The sequence below is a fragment of the Furipterus horrens genome, unplaced genomic scaffold (genome assembly GCF_987537825.1).
Source record: "Furipterus horrens unplaced genomic scaffold, mFurHor1.1.pri manual_scaffold_7, whole genome shotgun sequence".
Classification (NCBI taxonomy): Eukaryota; Metazoa; Chordata; class Mammalia; order Chiroptera; family Furipteridae; genus Furipterus; species Furipterus horrens.
In genome coordinates, this window is record NW_028327177.1 from 12,948,072 (window position 1) to 12,970,654 (window position 22,583).

The 22,583-nt window shown below is 40.9% G+C and overlaps 1 protein-coding gene across 1 annotated transcript in view; it reads right to left on the reverse strand.

The window, feature by feature from the left end:
- Positions 1-22,583, reverse strand: part of DEPTOR (DEP domain containing MTOR interacting protein) — a 116,845-nt gene that overhangs the window by 21,717 nt on the left and 72,545 nt on the right. The window contains exons 5-8 of the mRNA XM_090283416.1: positions 11,294-11,476; positions 8,648-8,782; positions 6,850-6,920; positions 4,981-5,085 (exon numbers count right to left, since the gene is read on the reverse strand). Coding sequence (XP_090139542.1) covers positions 4,981-5,085; positions 6,850-6,920; positions 8,648-8,782; positions 11,294-11,476 — 494 coding nt within the window. The remainder of the gene's footprint in view (positions 1-4,980; positions 5,086-6,849; positions 6,921-8,647; positions 8,783-11,293; positions 11,477-22,583) is intronic.

The following is a 22,583-nucleotide window of genomic DNA, read 5'->3' on the forward strand; positions in this document are numbered from 1 at the left end:
AAAAATTTGGAAAGGAGAGGAAATGAACACAATGACCACTAATTTCTTACTCTGACTCAGGTAATTCTGTTTTTATATAAATAGGCAAAGAAACAAACAAAGTGAGAAAAGAGGCCCCCTAAGTCCACATCCATCAATTCATCACAGCAGGAAACAAGACAGGAGCCAGGAGTTGCGAAATACCTCTGAGGGCTGGCAGGCGGTTGCATGAAAACCTGAATATGGTTTCTCACAGGATTTAATTATTACCACCAGGAAAAATAAACTTTCCAGAAAAGAGCAAGGAGTATCTTTTGTTTCTTATTTGTAAGTGCAGCTCAAATTCCTTCACAGTCTGAAGGCTGAATGGTTTGCTCTGACAAGTGTTTGACTAAGCTAACAAAAGTGAGTATTTTGCATCTTTCGCTTGGATGACCCTGTAAGTTCTAGTGTTGACCTGAGTAAGGAGCTGGGGCCAAGAATAAAAATTATTTATTTGACCTCCTTCAAGCCAGTGCAGGTGACCATGGGGCCGCCTAACAATTCCTTTTGAATGGAAAACAAATTCTCCATGAAAGGTCATGTATCCCTGAGCTGTTTACAAGGGGTTTAAGGTTTTGTTAGAATATATCATCTATTGACCTTTGCCTCATGGTTTTGTTCTGTTTTGTTTTAATAATGCAATAGGAAGCATTATTAGGGCTTTGGGTTAGAAACCAGGTTTGAATCTACTCCTGACATTTTCAAGCTGGGTGACCTCAGAGAAGAGATGAACTGGGTTTTGGTTTCCTTGTTTGCAAAGTAGGGAGAGCACTTCCTCCTCCCACCCCCACCTTCAGTAGCTGTAAGAACAGTAGGAGAGGATGTGTGTTAAATATCATCTGTGGGGACACAATTCAGGTGTTCAGTGAGTGAATTCCTTAGCCTTTATAAAAACACCCATTCATTGGCTGCCTCTACAAATCTGCTTCTAGCACTTATCCAATGCCAGGAATGATGCTAAGTTCTGGGAATATAGTAGTCAAGGCAGACAAGGTCTCTACATTTATGGAGCTGCTGGAGGTGGATAGATACTAAACATCTAAGTACTAATATCAGAGTCTGATAAATATTATGCTTTAAAAAAAATCAAACTGGGTAATATGATAACGGGTAACTGGAGGAAGACAGAGAGACTATCAACGAGTACTTAAAAATGGCTTCTCTGAAAAACTGACATTTAATCTGAGACTTAAATGGCAACAACAGAACCCGTCACCCAGCCTTAGGGAGGGACATGGGCAAGGCCAATGGTGCTGTAAGCAAGACAGGGTAATAGATAAGGTTATGGCCAGTAGGACCCAGATCATAGACCCTGTAGGCCACAGAAAGAGTCTGGAACTTATTGTAATGAGAAGCTATTAGAGGATTTTAAGTGCCAGAGCCATTTAATTAGATTTGTTTGAAGGGCAGACATAGGCACAATGATGATGTGTTTGTGAAATTTTAAAAAATCTGCCCTCATTAGACTGAAGAACAGCTAGTAGAGGATCATGTAAAATGAAGTTATGATAGATAACGTGGTCCAGAAATGGGCTTAGAATTTATGTGACTTTTTTTTTTTTTAAAGAAAGAAGATGTCATTAAAGGCTGCGATATGAAGCCATGTTTAAGTGATAGTCATTAAACTATAGCCTGTGGAATACATTTGGAAGAAATTTTATTCCTTTTTAAAGCAGAAAAAAAAAAAAAAATAGAAGTAAGAAATAGAATTCCCACTCCTGAAACAGGTTTCTTCCTCCAGGATTTTAGTGCTTCGATGCTGACTTTAATTGAAGGCACATAGAGAAATGGCCTGGCACTGTGCAGAGTCCGACAGTCACGCAACTTTGGACGGTTCTCGTATTTCATGCCCCATTCTAGCTGTAATGCCAATGAAAGGTCTCTACACAAGAGGTTCACACATTTCATTTTTCTTTTAAGTAAAAGAACCTTTAAACTAAGAATAACTCCGAAGCCAAAGATGCTGGCTCAGGTGAGAATTTCAATGACACCACAGCCATTGTTTCCCGAGCATGGGAGGAGAGGAGAGTATTATGAAATAATACAGTAACTTATTAGAAAAGCTGTAATGAACTGCTCTCTCTTTTATGTGGGTCTTGATTCAGAGAACAGTAAAGGTAAGCTTATTGTTTGGAGCCTCTTATGACATCTGCTTCCTTTGTGGTTTCTAAGAACAAGTGCGCTACCACTGATGAGAGGAAAAAGGCCTGGAAAGCAGGAGAAAGTCAGGGCCATGACTTGAGGGGCAGCGTTCGGCATGGAGAGTGACAAAGAAGGCAAAGGGAGGTACTTGACACTGTCCCGGGCCAGCTCTTGCCAGTCAGAGGTGCTGAGAGGACGCCTCTGGCCAGGATTTTGGACAATGGCTACCAGCCAGACCAAGCAGCTCAGTCACCGCCCCGGTCAGGGCCTGCTCCTTAGGATCGGCGCCCAAGTCCCCAGCCAGCACAGCCTGACATGCCACCTTGCAGTTTTCCAGACAAGGCCCTGCGGAAGCGACAGGTTAGTGGAAACAACCTCTAGGACTGGACTACATATACACATGGCTCTTTATGTAAATAGAGTTATTCTATCACCAACACATATGGCAAAATGGGAAATAACTTATTCAATGATTTCTATAAGAAAATAATGTACTAGGTAATTTAAATAAATACACACAGGTCAAGTTCATGAAAGGGCATGACATTCCCTGTCATTTTCACTTAACCAATAGTACAATTGAAAACTGTATCTATATATCTATATCCATATCTCTCTCTCTATCTATTCATCCCAATACAGAGTTTGACCAAAAGTAGATTCTTAGAACAGTTAATAGAGCTGTCTTAACAATCTTATGATTCCACTGGTATGTTTCTATTAAATGATAAAATGTTGTGATAGGCAATATAAAAAGTTTCCCTATTGGATGTAACAGAACTTATAATACACTAATGTGCTCTCTAAATTTCAAAAAGAAAAATAAAAGTGTACAGAACCTCAGGACAGGATATTTTTTGTTGGACCAGAGAGCTGCGTAGCACAATATTGGAAATGCTGCTCTAGTGAATTCTACACTTCTCTGCAACATATAAAAACTACTGTACACCCCCCGAGAAACCAAGAATGTAAATATGAAATATAAGTTTACGAAATTGAAAAAAATATGCCCGGTTACCCACCTATCAGGGTATATTACGTTAAGGAGTTAATTTATTAATCAATTAACAATGCCTAAAATCAATGAAACATACTTGACCAAGCAAAACAAGATCTCCAGCTGCAATAGAAATCCCTTGCTTTCCCCAAAGGAAACGAGCTTAAATCAAAGCCCCAAGGCAAGTGAGTGGACGCTCAGGACTAATGCGCGCTGCCAAAAATAATTTATACTAGGTACTTTACCATGGAAATAAAATAGAAAACTCTTCCCACAGCCAAGAGTTCCATTAGAAAGTGAACAAATGGGCCTCGGCACAGATACAAACCTCGCCCTTGATGCTCGTGGCCAACTTTCCTGCTCTGGGTTCCTTCGGTGCTGAGCCCACTGCAGAGCGGAGGAGGCAGGAAGGGCCTCTTAACACAGACCACCTTGGCCAGAGGGGCACAGAACCTCGGGAAATGGTGCCTCCCTGTATGAACGAGGTGTTTGAATTGGGGGCAGAGTCAGCCTCTCCTCATCCCTGCATGGGTCACCCAGACTGGTGGTAACCTGTGCTTGTGCTCCCGGGAGCCAGCCCCTGCTCCCGCCCTTCTTTTCCAGTAAAGCAATGCCACAGAAGGTGCTGGAAACCAGAGCTGTGCAGATCCAAGTCATGCCTGTTGCTTTCCTGGCTTACTGCTCCAGGAAGAGGGTTGATGGCGGAGGATGAAAGTAGTGAAGAAATGAACAGGGGGAGGACCTGTAGCCTTCAAGCCTTCTGCGTCCTCCCATGGTCCCAGATAATCAGGAGATAAATGTCGTCTGTGGAATGCTTTACAGATGACAGGGGGAAAACCTGCGCTAGATAAAAGTGTTCTGAAGCAGAAAAACGTGCAGTCAACCTCCTCTTACATCACATTCTGGTATAAATAAAAACAATTTGTGTGTTTGTGTATATAGATGTATATGCACCTATGTTTATTTATATACACACATATGTATATGCATAAATACACACAAGAAGCCCGGAAGCATGTAAATCAAAATGTGAACAGTGCTACACTTTATTGTACGTCAATTATACTGCAATAAAGCTGCTTAACTGTTAACAGGGGTTATCTCTGAGTTAGGGAAGGTTATAGGGGATTTTCTTTTCCTGCTTGTCTTTCTTTTCCAAATTTTCTTGACTGTGTATGTACTACTTTAGTATCAAAAATACATAAAAATTACTTTAAAAAATCTTATATAATTCATTTGATTTTTTTTGTTTGTTTGTATCACTCTTTGGACTGCAACAACTGTTTCCACATATTTAATTACTAAAACTGCAGGAAGAATATGATTATCATTCCAGAGGAGGAAACAGGCCCTGAGATGTTACTTATTCTAAGTCAATGAACGAGTGACCAGCAGAACCAAACTGTGAATCTCGATTTCTTCCAAATTAATTCCATGACGCGTGGTTTCTTTTTGTCCCTCTTCACCCAGTCTGTGGTTGAGTGTGCGCTCCTGGCTGCACGGACCCCACAGGACTATGCTTCGTATAGAGCAGAAGTAGTATAGTTATTCTATAAGATTTAAGCCACACTCAGTGTTGGTTAAGGGAAGAAACGTGACAAACCAAGGGAGGTCCGCAGGCGAAGAAGGCTCCGTGAGAGGGAGAGGAAACCTTTCCATCCCAGCTGCTGCATCGTAGGTTCTGGCTCCATGTCAACCCCGTCCGGAAAGGGAAAAGGAAACTTGAAAAAACAGGCTGAACACTTAGGGTGAGAAAGGGCAGATGGCACCAATGACAAAACAAAGCACGAGGGGCTCAGACACTGCTCTGGTGGAGGTACCTTCATTCCTGCGGCGGCCGCGGGGCCGCTGGGGTCCACGGCCTGGATGTGGCAGGGCTTGCTCCCTCGGACCACAAAGCCCCAGCCAACAGCATCACCAACGATCTGGAGAGGAAAACCACAATTAGCCATCAGCAGACAGGCCCTGGCCATGCGCCTGTCCTTCCAAGAGAGAGAAAGCCAGCCCAGGGTTAAGGGCGCGCCATGGCATCGCTTCTCTGTTTCATTTCCACACTGTCAGGGCAGTGGAAGGAACACTTTGCTTCTGCCATAAACACAGGCAAATCTATGAGGCAAACGTGATCAAGAAACACTTGTTCAGCAGAAGGAAGCTTCTCCTGTGACAGGAGAAGTAACTGGCAGAGTGCCTCTTTCTCAGGCGCTCTGCAATTTAACGCCAGAGTCAAAGGGGAAGTTCAGAAGGTCTTAAACACAGGTTTGAATCTTCTCTCCAGACCCAATTTCTACTGAGTTGGCTCTTTTCCCCTAAATCCAAATGATACATTCTTGATGATCCTGCTACTTCACTGTGGTCTAAAGTAACAATTTAAGTTACTAATGGCAAGAAATATGAAGGGTCTTGGATTTCTTGAAACACAATGTTCTCTACAGACAAAAAATGTGAAAAAGAACACAAAGTTCACAATTTCCAAGTAGATGGTGGTCCAAGAGTTGTCTGAAACTAGAGGGTGCCTTTTCCTCTAGAATTGTTATTAGAAATGGCAGTTAGGTTCCCTGGGCAGCTCCCAGGCATGTCTTTGACTAAAATACAGATGAAACACATTCACATCAATTCCTAGCCAATGGCATTGAAATTTAAGACCAAAAATACTATCAACTGTCTCTTGAATGCTGCAGACTAAGGAAGGGCTGGGAAACCAATGTAACTTTTGTGGACATTCCCAAAAACGACTTCAGGCACTTTAGTAGCTTTAGGGTTTGCTGTTATTCCGTCACTATACCTAATTTCACCTCCAAATGCAGTTTACCTTTTCCCCTAAGGGAGACAGATTAACTGTATGTTTTCATGTTGATTGGCTATGACTGGGACCATCCCATTGTCACTCCTCAGTGCTCACTCAGAATGGGATGCAGTCCTTGACAAATGTTTGCAATGTGAACGAGTGGGCAAAGATCGTTTTCGCACTGAGTCAATAAAATAAGAATTAGAAGAGGAGAAGTGTTTGAACCCGGAGGTCCATGTAGATGTGAAGAAACGGAAGAAAGAGGCCAGGGGAAGCGGAGTGGGTAAGGTGCTGTCAAGCAGAGCACTTGGGTTCTGTTTGAAGAAAACCGTGGGGCTAGGAGGAGTGGGAGGGAGGCTGGACGACCTCTAAGAAGGGGCAGGTGGTCCGGAGACCTCACTGGTGTGCAGTGTTCCCCCCGCCACCCGCCCCCAGTCAGGTGCTTGCTTATATAACTCAAGCCATGCTAACGTTGTCAAAAGCACTATTCCTTATAGTAGAACAATTTATTCCAGTTTCCTTTCTCTGCCTAAAGACCCTCCTCATGTCTTAAATAATTTTTAGACTTAACTGTAACACAGAAGAGATTGTTGACAGTATTTGTACTACCATTTGCCCTAAAATATGTAATTATATTACAGTAAGTACGCAATAGAAATCTTTTTTGAGGACACATCAAAAGGAGTTTAAAATGCTGTATCAATAATAGATCATGTCAAATTGTAAAGTATTCTAGTGCCCAAGGGTCAAGAAAGTCCATCACTATGAATAATTGTGTCAAAAACAAAAGGAAAATTAAGAGGTTCTTCAAGTCCATCGGTGAGATACACATCAACACACTGACATGTTGACATGACCAAGAAAAAATGAGTAGCAGAGGAGAAAAACAAAATAATGAGCCTACCGTGAATGTCTTCCTTGCATATGGTGCTCCGGGAGTCAGGAGTTCCTCAGAAGTGACGGGTCTCTTTAAGACTGTAAGACAGACACAGTGTCAAGGGGCACCCTTCTGAGCCCTCCATCCATTCATTCAGCAGATATTTTACTGAATGCCTCCTGTACTGCCTCCATCAGTGAACAAACGGGGGGGAAAGGTCCCTGCTTCAAAGTTTATACCCCAGCTGAGTAAAGAAGCTAACCCAGAAAACCAACCTATCATCTACAATGAATAGCCAGGTAGTCAGCCTGCTGTCAGTCAGGCCTGCAGAAAGCCAGCTTGCTGTCTTAATGACAATCCAGGAAGCTAAACAGTAACTTCTGTAAAAATTGGTGCCAAAATAGCCAGGACTTGATTAGTAACTGACAGCTTCCCTAATTTTTGTCCCTACTTCCATCTGAGGACCAACCAGAAAAAGTCAAACAAGAACCCCTAACCAATCACATGGATTCCCCGCCTTCAGCTTCCTCACGTCAACAGCCTCCAGCCAGGGCCCACCAAAGCCCCCCATTCCTTTCTCTGTAAAGCTTCCCCACTCTTCTGCCTGACTTTGAGGGTCTCCCAAACATCAAGGGGTGGTTGCCGACTCTCTTGCTATAACCAGCTTGGAATATAGCAAGCCTTTGCTTTCCTCATTTGGTGGGTCTTTGTTTATTCCCACAGTTCTGTAGTTATGTGAGAAAATGTCCTTGTCCATGGGAAGTACACACTGAAGTGTCTAGGGGTAAAAGGTTTTCTGAACCTCAGTGGTTCAGAAAAATACATACACATCTAGAGAGAGGGAAGGAGTGAAAAAGGAAATGTGGTCACAGGCGACCAATTAGTGAATCTAGTTCTCTGTACTGTTCTTGCAACTCTTTTTCAAATTTGAAATTATCACAAAATAAAAACTTTTTAAAGGGTTAAAAAAAAAGACAGAAGCCATTAGCCAACATAAGTAAGCCTAAACCTCGCTTACAGAGCTATGGAAAGATGAAGAAATAGAGCGGGGTAAAGGGAAGCAAGAGGGCATGAAGAGCTGGTAATATCAATGGGCCACAGGTTTCTGTGGGGCTGAAAAACTGACTAGGTCAAGAAAGGATCGCTTCTTAAGTCCAAGTTCATCAACAATCTTTGTACTTAGATTTTTTCTGAAATGTTAAGGCCACAGAGGTTGATGAGTAGAGTCTGAAACCACAAGGCGCCAAGAGTCAAGTCCAGCTACATCTGGGCTTGCACAGACCATGCTTCTTCCTTCGGGGTGCTGGGGCCCCACAGATCTTCACCTCAGCTGTAGCCTGGGGAAACACTATTTGCTCTGCTGTGTGGATCACTGACGTGTGGCTCACATCCTTCTGCAGGACCCCCAGCGGCTGGGGCGCTGATGGCGGACAGCCCGCCCATGCCCTCAAATATCTTGCAACTATCTCTCCTGCTCAAGGTCACGTCCTCTTCTCAGGGGCAGCCAACACTTAATGACTGGTCAACTTGAGGGAACAAAGGCTTTGCTACCTTTCTCCAAATTTGGATGACTCTGAAGGGCCATCCCAATGCCAGAGCTCCCCTGGGGGCTAGCAGCAGCGTTCATTGAGACTGCTTGCAGCTCCGTTCTCCTCTGCCCAACTCCAGTCAGTAGGTCTTGACCCCAAGGACACGTGGTAATAAGATCCCCACACGCTAGTCTCCCTCGGTCTGGGAATCTGCTCCCCAGGGAACCCAGCCCACACGTCTGCCCAAGTCCCCCAAGGTCACAGTCAGAAAGGAGGGCCGCCTTTCGATTGCTCACCAGACTTCGGGTTGCAGAGCACAGGGGGACTGCTGCTGAGCGTGGGGCTGCTGCTGAAGTAGCCACTGCTGCCACAGCTGCTCATGCTGCTCCTCCTCACTGCCGACACGATCTTGATCTCCTTGCTGGGGCTGACTGTGGGCACAAAGCACACGGTCACTGGGGGTGGCGGTCTCTAGGGCACACGGGCTTTCAGCCGCGAGGTACAGTGAGGCGAGTCACCTGAGCCAGAAAAGGCACTCTGAGTTCAGAGTTAGAAAAGCAAGGATCTGAGCTGCAACTCTGCCACTTACCAATTGCATAACCTGAGGCCATTCCCTTCCATTCTCAGAGCCTCAACCTTCCCAGCTGTAAAGTGGGAATAATGCCATCTCAGAGGATTGGTGTAAGAAGTGGACTGCATAGCATATGTACAAGTACTTGGCTACAGAAAACAGTATTTCAAGAACCACTATGCCCATGCTAAGCAGTCTCTGGCAGGAAGAAAATGAAGTGCTGGCTATACTCTTAATGAATTAAAAGTACTAATAAATGCCTCCTGGTTTCATATGAAATCATGATCACCCAGAGTCATGGAAGAGGAGATTAAAATACACAGCACATTTTTAGGTTTTGAAAACGGATGTGAGTCAGAGGCTTCAATGGTCTGATCTGGTTCTCTCTGCCATGAAGTTGGCTGGCTCTCAACTATATATATTGTCTATCCAGAAAGGATCCAGCCATGTACTATGAAAGATACAAGAAACATTGTGCATAGGACAATGATGCCTCAGTCCCCTTCAGAGTAGGCACCTTGGGATCTCACACGGCTCTCCCAGCATCTCCTCCACTGTTCAAACGCTCTGCAAAATCCTTTGTTGGAATCGCCATCAGCTGCCCCATCATATTTTCCTGAATCTCAAGGATGGTCTGAAATCTCTTCCCTTTCAAAGGTGATTTTAGTTTTGGAAAAAGCCAGAAGTTGCAGGGCACCAAATCTGGGCCATAGGGGGGCTGAGTCACCTGGGTGAGTTTATGTTTCACAAAAAAAATGCATGAGATGTGATGCATGAGCAGATGCATTGTCATGATGAAGCTCCCAATCACCAGTTGCCAATAGCTGTGGCCAATTTTGTCATATTGCATTTCTGAACCGATGAAGAACATTGAGGTAGTGCTCCTTATTAATTGTTTGGTCTGTAGGATACTTATTAATTGTTTGGTATACATGATGGACAACATCTTCCTAATCAAAAAGTACAGTTAACATGGTCTTGATCTCGCTGCAACTTTGAAGCATTTGTGCCACGCTTTTATTTGCACTGCACTCACTGCATCGTTCCCGAAAGCCTTTGGAATCATCCAAATAGTTTCCGCAGAGGAATGTTCAAGCTTAACATGAAATTTGATGTAGGTCAGTTGCTCTACTTGCTCAGTCATTTTGAATGTGATGGCCACACAGTACACGTACTCACTGAATGGCATCTACCACCCCTGCTGACTAGTACAGTGAAGTCATCATTGTTCACATGTGTGCATTCCAGTCCACTCTCCTTGGTTGCCAGGCTACATCACTGTTGCGCAAACTGTTCTCGCTATATTAACAATGATGAATGAAAGAAGCCATGGAGAGAACTCAGCTTAGTGCCAGGCATGTGTGAGGCACAACATAAATGCTGGCTTTGATGGTGACCATGGTTACTATATCCTCCTTTTCATCATCATTACTTATTCAGGTCTGTTGGGCCCATTTAAGAAATAGGCAAACCTTCATACTAGTGAGAACGTGAATAGTTACTCTGACTTTGCAGAAGACCACACCTTAGGGCACCCATAAAATGAGGAGAAGAAAAGTCTCTCTTCTTCAAGTTATTGTGAGAATTAAATGAGAATGTTTATGTAACCAAGCTTGACTCAGTGACAGGGGCACAGAAAATTCTCAATATAGTCGCAAGTGTTCTCATGGTCACTTCCTATACATAATCAAAGCACTCATGGTCATTTTGCCCTCAGATTAAGCCCTGAGCTTGCAGACTTTAGGCCAATCAAGTCAATGTCAAGTTTTCAGAGGAGCTAAGATACCCCTTTAAGCACCTCTGTCTCTTACACAGAATGACATGTCAAGTTCACCTCTTCTGAATGAGTACAACCGTCTTGGGGAACATCAGTCACCGTCATTTCTGTCACATTAACTGTCAATATGACTGTCTGACCTCACATGGAACGTCCCAGGCTGCTGTGCCTGTCATAGCTTTTCTTTGTTCTGTCTCCCTTTCGTCATGGACTGACAGTCAGTTACCTTTTAGTTACATCCGCACTCGAAAGTCCTTATTCATCCTTAAAACATATAGCTTTTCAGTGCCGTGATTTAGAACACTGGGTAACTAATGATAACAATTGTTTATAAATGTAAGTAAATAAGGTAGGAGTGAGAGCTTGAGAAGTGTTCTAGGATTCAAATACGTAACTTTATAGCAGACTTCATGATATGCAATTTGACTGCTCAGGAACAATCCGGTTGTGTTTTATTTTTCTTTGGCATACTTCTATTTATGGAGAAGTAAAAATTTGCCAGAGAACAGAATTTCACAACGGGGAGTTATTACTGTACTATTTGTCAAAAGACAAAAAAAGCATGTGACCAAAAAAACAATGCAACTGACCTACCGGACATAAAACTGGTCGATTTCCGATTGTCATGGCTCTGCTTCCTCAGGCAGAAGGGGCTGTCATGAGTTTCCTGGGAGGGGGATTTTTCGTTGAGCAGCTCCATGAGCCTTCGCCTCCGCCGGAAGTTCATTCTGAACTGGTAGAGAAGGTTGCTATCCACAAACGGGTGCTTGTTGGACACTGGGGAGAAGAAGCAACAGATGAGGACTATCCGGCATCCTGGCCAACAAGCACGGCAGCCAGGAGACTCCAGCCAACAGGGACAAATGGCTTAAAGAAAGAATTCAGAGCTTCTGATCAAGATGGCAGTGTAGGTAAATGGGACGCTCGTATCCTCCCACAACCACATAAAAAATATTCAATACAACTAAACTACAGAACGAACACCATTCTGAACCACTTCAAATCTAGCTGAACAGAAGTTCTACAACTAAAGATATAAAGAAGAAGCCACATTGAGACTGGTAGGAGGCACAGAGATGCGTAATGGCCTGGTCCCACACCCATGTGTGGCAGATAAAAACTGAGAGGGAGCCCTGGATGGTGTGGCTCAGTGGATTGCATGCTGACCTGAGAACCGAAAGGTCGCTGGTTTGATTCCTGGTCAGGGCACATGCCTGGGTTGCAGGCCATGTCCCTGGTTGGGGGTGTGTGGGAGGCAACCAATCAATGTATCTCTGGCATATCGATGTTTCTCTCCCTCTCTTTCTCCCTTCTGTCCCTCTCTCTAAAAATAAATAAATAAATAAATAAATAAATAAATATATATATATATATATATATATATATATATATATATATATATATATATTTAAGTATCTCAGCTGTGGAAATCTGCCCCCAGAGGGAATTAATAGATTTTATATTTTAAAGAAGTTTTAGGTTCACAGCAAAACTCAGCAGAAAGCACAATCTCATACACTTTCTGCCCCCCTACCCCCGCATGGTGACACACAACTCCCCTACCATCAGTTATCAAAATGGTTACAGTTAGTTACAGCTGATGAAACTACACTGATACATCATTATCACCCAAAGTCCGTAGTTTACATTAGAGCTCGCCTTTGGTATTATGCATTCTATAAATGCCAATGAATGATATGTATCTACTATTATCACATTATACAGAATAATTTCACTGTCCACAAGATCCTCTATGCGCTGCCCATTCTGCCCTCTGGCCTCCCTAACACTGGCAACCAATGATCTCTTTACTGATGCCATAGTTTTGTCTTTTCCAGGATCTCATGTAGTTGACATACAGTTATAGCGGCCTTTTCAGAGTGGCTTCTTTCGGTTGGTAATATACATTTCAGGTTCTTCCATGTCTTTTCATGGCTTGACAGCTTATTTCTTTTTGGCGCTGAATAATATACCATCGCCTGGATGTATCATGGTTTATTTACCCATTCACCTACTGAAGGGCATCTTGGTTGCGTCCAAATTTTGTAAATATAAATAAAGCTGCTATAAATACCCATGTGCAGACTTTTGTGGGAACATACGTTTTCAAATACTTTGGGCAAATACCAAGGAGCATGATTGCTGGATCATATGGTAAGAGTCTGTTTAGCTTTATACGAAACTGCCAGACTGGCTTCCAGAGCGTACCATTTTGCGCTCCGCCCGCCACCCCTCCCCATCCCTAGCAGTGAAGGAGAGTTCCTGCCGATCAACATTCTCTCCAGATTTGGCATTTGTCAGTTTGGGGAACTTGGGCCATTCTAATAGGTGTGTAGTGAGATATTGTTTTGATTTGCAATTCCCTAGTGACATATGATGTTGATCATCTTTTCATAGATTGACTTTCCATCTGTACATTTACTTTTTTAAAAATCAAAGCCAGGGACAGTGAAACAAGGAAGGGCTTACAGTAAAAGAAGCAATGGAAGAGCCGAGGTGGGGCTGCTTTGGCTCACGGAAGTCAGAGAAAAAGGGGCTTTGGAGACCGGTTCTGGGGACTAGCCCAGGATGAGCTGCTGTCCATTGTTACCCTGGTTGCAATTTCGTGGGGACCCTGAGAGTTTAGGCGATGCCCGCCTGTGGGAGGAAGAGGGGAAGGAAAGACGTGGGTGTGCTGGCAGGGTCGGGGAGCGCCATCTGCATATGTTCCTTGGTGAGGGGTCTGTTCAAGGGTTTGGCCCGTCTTTAAAATCGGGTTGCTCATTTTCTAACTGTTGAGTTTTGAGTTCTTTGTATATTTTCATCAACAGTCCTTTCTCAGATATGTCTTTTTGAAAATGTTCTCTCCCATTCTATGGCTTGTCTCCTCACTCTCTTCATGGATTGTCTTTTTATTATTAAGGTGTAACAGTTCTTTATGTATTCTAGATACGAGCCTTTTTTCAGGTATATTGTTTCCAAATATTTTCTCCCATTCTGTGAGTTGTCTTTTCACTTTCTTGATGGTATCCTCTGAAGCACAAAGGTTTTTAATTCTGGTGATGTCTATTTTTATCTTTTTAAATTTATTTTTTCTTTTGTCACTTGTGCCTTTGGTGTTGTGTCAAAGAAACTATTCTCTGTGCATTTTTAAATAAACATTTTTAAAACAGTTCTTTACACAAACATGAGGGAAAGTGAGCTTTGTATGAACTGGCAAAATAGCAGCACCATAAGTATACGCACATGACTGAGCATCTTATCCATACTATTTACTTAGGAGCTTAAATGTGGAAGATGAAATGAAAATTGGGATGGAAGAATTTATTAGCACCTTGAAATCCAGTTCCAGTTTGTAAAAATACCCTACTTTTCTCATCAAAAAGTTTTAAATGTTCATTTTTCAAAATTGGGAGATATAGAAAAGCTTCCTTGCTTTTAACAAAATAGAATTACCTCTCTTTCCATCTACCTGTCTAATTATAGTGAACAAAAAACAGAGCTGGCAATTACCACATTTGATGGAGAGGATCATTTTCCACCTTTTTTTCAGTATTCTCATTCATTCACACCAAGAATACCTAGAGGCCAATCATGTAAAAAAAAAAAAAAAAAAAAATCATCATTCCTCTAAAAGCTAGGAATACTAAGAGAAATTAGTTACGTAACAAATTCTTGCTCTCAATAAGCTTAAAGTCTAGCAGAGAAAATAAAACACACTCATGTAGTACAAGACAGAAATGTCAAGTGTGTTAAGGAAGTCATATATAAAGTGCTATGGAAATTCACCTATGGGTGAAACAAGATTCATTAAAAATCGTCAGTAACTGAAACATAAATGCACACATATAATATAATAAGCTTCTTAGGGAACACTGAGGAAAAAACCCAAATCAACAATCAAATCCAAAGAATGAGAAGATGAAAAGTGCAACATAACAAAGAATCTTGGAAGATTCCTTCAGGTAGAAAGGATGGTTCTGCCTCTTCTGTCTTACAGTTGAAGAAAGTGATACGACACGCCCAGTGGGTTAGTGGAAGAGGCACTCCCAGCACCCAGCTCTTGACACCAAGCCAAATATTCTTTCCAATACCCTGCAACCCATCCCAGGTGATCACAGGCAGAGCGTCCTCTTGATTTCTGTGCTGGTGCGGTGTCATCGCAGCCTGACAATGCTTAATGAAAGCCGGAGTATTTGCGGATTGCCTTCTCCAGCCCATTCTACTGAAGTTCAGTCATAATCATGAAGCCAGCAGCTCACTACTTGCCGTTGTACTTAACACTTTATAAATATTGTTACCCCTGCAATAACTCTGTTGGGTAGATGTTACTATTATTTTCATTTTACAGTGCAAAAATGAAACAAATTAGTTCGGTGACTTGCCCAAGGCCACACAGCTAAGGCTTCTGAGCCCAAAACAATATGTTTACCTAGAAACACAGGCCACGAGAGATTGGAAAAGACTCTAAAGTTAGAATAAAATGTTATCTTATCTAACACTCCCTCCCAGATTCATCATAGAATTTATTTTTATTATAGGTAATATGAGGCAGGGGTGGGGAGGGTTGGTGATAGGGAAGCACATCTCTTTCCCCAACTCGGTCACTCGGTTGGCAGCCCAGACTGTGTCTTAATCAGAATAGTATCCTCGAATCCTCTACTATGTGTTTGGCGGATGGTGCTCCATAAATGGCCAGAAGGGAATCATCATGGTGGGTGGCCAGAGGAATACGCAGCATGTCCAGAATGCAGCTAACTTAGAAGTATTTTGTTGCTAGTCTACCCAGCAGTTCCCCCCAAATCAGTCCTTGGGCTGATGGTAGTTCAGGAAGAATTTTCTGGGGCCCTGGCTGGGTGGTTTGGGTGCTGTCCCACAAACTGAAAGGTCACCAGTTTGATTCCCAGTCAGGGCACATGCCTGGGTTGCAGGCCAGGTCCCTATTTGGGGCATGAGTGAGAAGGAAACAATCAACGTTTCTCTCCCTCTCTTTCTCCCTCCATTCTCCTCTCTAAAAAGTAAAGTCTTTTTTTTTTTTAAGTATATTTCATCGATTATGCTATTACAGTTGTCCCAATTTTTTCCCATTTGCTCCCCTCTGCCCAGTACCCCCCTCCCCTCCAGTGATCCCACCCCCCCTTAGTTCATGTCCATGGGTCATGCATGTAAGTTCTTTGGCTTCCTCCTTTCCTATACTATTCTTAACACCCCCCTGTATATTTTGTACCTACCAATTATACTTCTTAATCCCTGCACCATTTCCCCATTTTTCCCCCTCCCCACTCCCAGCTGATAACCCTCCAAATGATCTCCATACCTGTGATTCTGTTCCTATTCTGGTTATTTGCTTAATTTGTTTTTGTTTCTATTTAGATTCTGTTGTTGATAGTTCTGAGTTTGTTGTCATTTTAATGTTCATAGTTTTGAAGTTTTGATTTTCTTTTTTCTTAAATACGTCCCTTTAACATTTCTAAATAAAGTCTTTTAAAAAAGAAAAAGAGTTTGCTAGGGTATGAGGTAATTGGAACATTAAGGGCACTGCATTTTGTTTTTCCTATAACTAAGCACATTTTATTTAAAGACTTCCTTCTGAAACTATATCATCACAACTTTTTTGTTGTGCATTCATTCACCCATTTATTCAACTAACATTTATTGAGTTAGCTGGATTACATGCCAGGTACTTTTCTTGTTCAGTGTTTTATGAAATGACGGTAAAAAAGTTTTTCTTTAAATTACTCATTCTTGGCAAATTTTTTTTTTTTTTTGACTATGGAATTCAAAATTCTGTAAACCACTAGAAAAGTATTTTAATACAACTCATCAAGTATCATATTAACTCCTTTATCAATAAATCAATAATGCTAACAGATTCAACGGCCTCCTTGGGTATTTCACAAACTATTTCCTTTCTAAGTCAACACCAGCAAATGCCTTCTAGGACTGTAGCTGTATTTATCACCCACATTTGCTAGTTAATAGTTTTTCTGGTTATACGAATATCAGAATCTCAGAAAGGTGGGTCCCTATTAAGAGTACTGCATTTAACAAAATGACTCAGAGAGGTGTTTCATAGTCTTTAAATGATTCACATGGGTGTTACATAGTCCCTGTGGCTAAATGAATAACGTTGGCCACAAAGACCAGTACATTTAATTCATTGGTGGTTCTCCACGTTCTGAGTAAGTAATATGCTCTTGGACTCAGCAGATGATGAATGAACCCTGTACCAAAGATAAGCCAATTACATTGTGATATGACATTTACAAATAGTAACTCTTTTGTGGGTAGTCCAATTTCTACAGAATTTATCACATCACTATATTCAATAATACTATCATAAAATTTCTTAGATAATTTTTTATTTCTGGCAACTTTTTCTGAGTTTATTGTGATTTTTTTTTTTAATCGACTCTGGCAACAGTATCTTAAATTATCACTTGAAAATACATTGCTCTGTATACATTTATTAACACCTACTGTTTTCTCTCTGTACAGTAAATTACACAAAACACTAGCTCTGGTATAAATAAATCCAGAAAAAGCATTTTGAATTAAAACAAACTCCATAACAGATAAAAGTACTTTAAACATATTTTTAATTGAAGTGGAAATCTGACTACCAATTTCTTCTCCTCAGGCTTTAACTACCCACCCAGAATTTAATTCACATGCTTCCTCCCTTCCCCGCCTCCCAGTTCTATGTCACTGACAGCTAACAGAGTAAATAAGATACAGGAATTAAATTTAAATAGTCCTTACACATCACATTGTCTCTACAATACTGTAGACGACCAAACCAGAGAAAACAAGGACTAGGAGATAGCAGACTACATTTGTTAAGCATACTGCCAAATAGACTACAAAAACTCAATAATTAGTACCTTTATGGCAGATGGTTACTAGACTTATTGTCTTCATTACTTCAGTATGGATATAAATTTTGAATACCATCAGAAACCTGAAACTAGTATATTTTATATTAACTATATTTTTACAAAAAATAAAATTACATTTTAGAAGTAAAGTAAATGTACCTTTATTATTTTACAGCCATTCTTGTTGTTTTTTTATTGCGTTTCTATTATAATTGTCCCATTTAAGTTTTTTAAAAACTGTTTTCCTATAATTGTCCTACACTGTTGTTGTTTTTACTGTTACCGTCTACTGATGATAGACTGCTGTGTGGTTTATGGGGATTCAATTTTATGAGACACTATATTTAATGTCCCACTTCAATTTTCAAGGACTTATTTAGATTTCAGTGCCTCCAGAGCAGCTGCAGTCCGTGAAACAAAGGTGTCCACATGTTTGTTTTCCAGCTGCGTGGGTGGCACAGATGGGGTCAACTTCTCCTTTCAGAATATAGAGGTGACAATTGCCATGTCAACTGCAGTTTTCAGTGAATTATTTTGTTTTAAAAAATGTTCTCGTTTTCTGTCATTAAAAGTTTAATGACATGAACATTGAGTTTCAAATATTTGCCTTGTGTGTGAGTATAGCCGTAGGTGTAACACAGATCACCATCGGTACACTAGCTGAAAGAGTGCAGGTAGACATCCATCAATCACACCTAACATTCATTCATTCGATCAACATCTGAGCACCTACTCAGTACACATGTCCCCGCTATCTATTTTAGCATGATGATTGGAATGTGACACTTTCATTGGCTCATTTTTCAAAGCTCATCAATACCAAAGTCTGCTAAAAGAGACTTTGTTTCATATAAGAACAAACCAATTAAGTTAGGACTTTATTGAAAACTCTCTTATGCTTATACTTTAACAAAATAAAATCACACGATGGAAAGTCAAGTTTCCAGAGTCAGACTACCTCGGTTTGAGTCCAGTCCTACCACTTTTACTAGCTGTTATTTGGGCAACATACCAACCGTTGTAAGCCATATATATATAAATGTATTTTTTTTTCCTTTTGTATAGTTTTGCTGTGAATGGGATAATTGATGGAAGAGATTTGAAATGACATCTGACATACAGTGTTTCCTAAGTGTTCTTAGGCTCCTAAAGATTGTCCATTTAAGTTCCTGCACGGAACCCATTTCTTCTGTCTTTCTTGCTCTTTGTGCAAAGAACACTCTGTCCATTTCCCATGAACATTTCTGTCACCTTTTCACTCATTAAAAATATAAAATCTTAACCAGATATCCAGATCAAGTCTGTCAAGTATCCCACTAGAAGATATTTAAATCTCAGAAGTCAAAGGAAAGCAAGAAAGTAACTATAGTAAGAAAGCCAAAGGTTTCTTTTTTTATATATAACATAAATTACATATGGAGAGTCTCAAGAAATAAACAGTTGAATGACATATAGTTTATATTCCAGAGAGAGAAGAGTTTATTCTTTCTACACTTCAACATGAGATTTCCATATAAACACAAAAATCCTTTGCTGCATAAAGCAATTTGGTCTTTATAACACAGAAAAAATAACCTAAGATCTGGGGGAGGAAATTAAAGAGAAGGAAATAGAAATTAAGGAGAATAGTAATTGTTATCTCTAAATTTTGGTTGTTCCAATTTTTCCTTTCTCCAATCTCAACGCTAGACAGGACACGTATATTATAGTAAATGCTGTGACATATATAACTTAACAAATTTCATTCTTCGATCCCTGAGAATATCAACCTCTAAGCAGGAAGACATAAACAGGAGAGAGTGTTCAAAGCTAACGTTTATTAGCTAATATTCTAGTTGTACTCTTATCATCAGCTGTAATTGAAAACTGACCATTTTGTATTCACCCAATTTATAATTTCTGGGACTTTACAAGCCTTCTCTGTTGCACTGGGGGAATTTTCTAGGGGCTTGGCTTGATATTAAGAGAGACATAAAATAGGAGGAAACACAGATGCAGCCAGAAAGCTGAAGAATATAACTATAAGAGGATCTTCTTGCTTAGGAAAATTGAGGCTCTAGAAGCACCAAACTCACAATGTTATTGATATTTGGTAAATGAAAACAGACCCTTGTTCACTGTATGTCTTTACTTTCCAGAAAGCATGAGGGAAATGTCATATAATCTACCAAAATGTTAAAGCGACGCAGTTCAGATATAATCTTCTTCTTGTGGATAATGTAGCTACAGTTTTTTACAATTTTTTAAAAGCTGATTATCTATAAGTGGAGAAATTGGCTTCTGCTCCACTCACACATATAGTCCAAGAATGAAAACTTATCATCTTGAATCCTACAAGCTTAGCTGAATATGAAAGACATTTAAAGCTGCTTATCTCATTGGAGGAAGGAAGGTCACATACTTGCACCCATCCTTGACATGTTTGCTGGCAAATGACGTCACACAACAGGCATCATGAAAACAAATGAATCAAATCTGACAGTGTGATAAGGCTGGGTGGGGGTAGAGAATGTTCAAACATCACTAGTTCCTTGGCTGGCACATCATCAAAACTTTTTAAAAGGTGGTCTTGGGTTTGGGAATCACATAAGCAATTTAGTAGAGTAAAATGAGGGCTTAAACAGACAGGGGAATAAGGATAATGACTATGATAATGAAAAAGAAGAAAAGGTCAGCAAGGATGAGGCTGAGGGGTGGGGAGTCACAACTTCAGCTGCAAACCACTGTCAAAGCTAAAAGGTCTCCAAGGTCCCCTGAAAGACAGAAGACCCTCACTAGCTGCCTTGATTATCATCTTGTTATCACTCCATCCCACAGCTGCAGGGGTGAGTGGTGTTACCAGTTCACCCAGTGTACAGTAGTGGCTGAAGGGTCATTCTGGGCCATCAGGGACGTCACTCCATGATATCACTTGCTTCCTTTCCTCTTGCTTTTTCGCCTTCTGATCCCTGTATCTCCTCCTAAAAAGACCACTTAGGACCTATAGACATTACTTAAGAGGACAACAAGCTCCAAGGATAAACATGTGTCAGACCTAGTCCTCAGACATAGTGTTTCTAAAAAGCAAAGAAATTGTGAACGAAATTGTTGCAACTTCCCTGCCAATATAACAGTTTTCAGTTACTTCACACATTCAGGGATGGACGGGCACTCCTTTGCCTCCCTGCTCCTGCTAGATCAGAGTTCTTCAAGAGCTCAAGCATCTGTTATCATTCAGTATGTGGAATATTCAGTATGTGGAAAAAAATCATCAAGACTACAAAATATTAACATTATGCTTTTTAATCCTGTGTTGGGTGGAAAACATAAATTGTGAATTAACTACAGCAGCAGATTAAAACTATTTTTAAAAGAAAGTCTGAGCTGCACTTAAAGCCATAACTACTCATCTCAAACCACCCTAACAGGAGGCAGGAGTTGAAGGAGCCCTGTTTCCTAAAGTCCTTGATTCAAGGACATTAAGCAACTGTGTTTAAGTGCCTCTGCCACAGAAGGGCAGGGCTTGGGACACAAAACTCTTTAAAAGACAGTAGCAACAGTGAGTCAGAGAACTAAAATAATTACTTCCTGAGTACTGACATCATTAAGAAGAGGATATGAAAGCAGGAAATTGTTTTTAAGGTATAAAGTCCTAGTAACTGATATTACTAAACCAAAACACTTCTCATTCACAAAGTTAGAACCAAATTACACGTATTTAATTGATCGAAGAGAGTAGATAGGATGAAAAAGAGAAAAGGAAAAAAGACTCAAAGGGAACTTCAGTAAAGAGAGCAGGCAGGGATGTAAAGTACATCATAGGGACTATAGTCAGTAATATTGTAATAACTGTGTATGGTACCAGATGGGCAGTAGACTTATGGGGGTGATCGCTTTGTAAGTTATATAAGTCTCTAATCACTGTGGGTACCTGAAATTAATATAATGTTGTATGTCAACTGTAGCTGAAAAAGAAAAAGAATTAATTTTTTAAAAGTTAGGAAGGAACAGGTTTAGAAATGTAAAGGTAATAGGAAGGAAGCTCAAATTATGTTTTATTCTTCTCTATGCATCATTAAATAACAGCTAGCACATTCCAAAGACTGGAATCTTTATTATTAGTGGTAAAATTCAGAACAAAGAGCAAGCTTCTTCAGAGGTGAGGTTATTTTTCAGAGACTAGATCAGAATGGAAGCGCGGAGAGTTCTAAAAACAAACCTGCTGCCTGGCAAATGGAATACCTCAGATACATAATTCAAATAAAGAAATCTGTAACTATTCTAGATCGTTGGAATTGTTGGTATAAATCCAAAGGCCTAATTAAAGCACTTCAGTGTTGGTTTATGTAACAAGTATATATTCAGCATAGAGTATGTACAGCTACTATTTAAGATCAGCAATGGATGAGGTCATCCAACCTATACTAAGCGCTGCCCACCCAGGCACCCGATGATGAGGACGGTGCTGGCAACAGTAATGACAATAATGATCAGCTGACATTTACTGAGTGATGCTCTGCGCCAGGCCCTGTGCTAAGCAACACTGCATGATTACATCAGGTATTCCCCACTGCAGCACAATGAGAAAGCTATTATAATTGTCCCATTTTACAGATGAGGAACTAGGGATTACACAGAGTAAACTTGCCCAAGGTCCCAACGTCATTAACTGCAGTATCTAGACAGAAATCCTGACAAGTTAACTCTGGCATCCCATCCCTTAATTTCCTCAGTAGACTGTCTCCCATCCAAAGATGAAATAATACCAATCGCGGAGGCAGATGAGCTTAAAAACACAAGAAAACGAGACTGCGTTTCCCTCCTTTATTCCTGTATCCACCTCACAGAAGGCACTTTGGCTGGGCCTGTTTTCTACAAAATTCTTCACCAGGATGAAGTGTTTCTTACTTTGGGCTTGCTTATTGCAAGGACACAGTGATAACACGGAAAACACAGCTGTGGCCCTCGGTGGCCCTAGATGGAACGCCAGCTTCATTCTTTACTGACTTACCTGACTGCCCTGAACTTCAATTGTATTCATTGTAAAA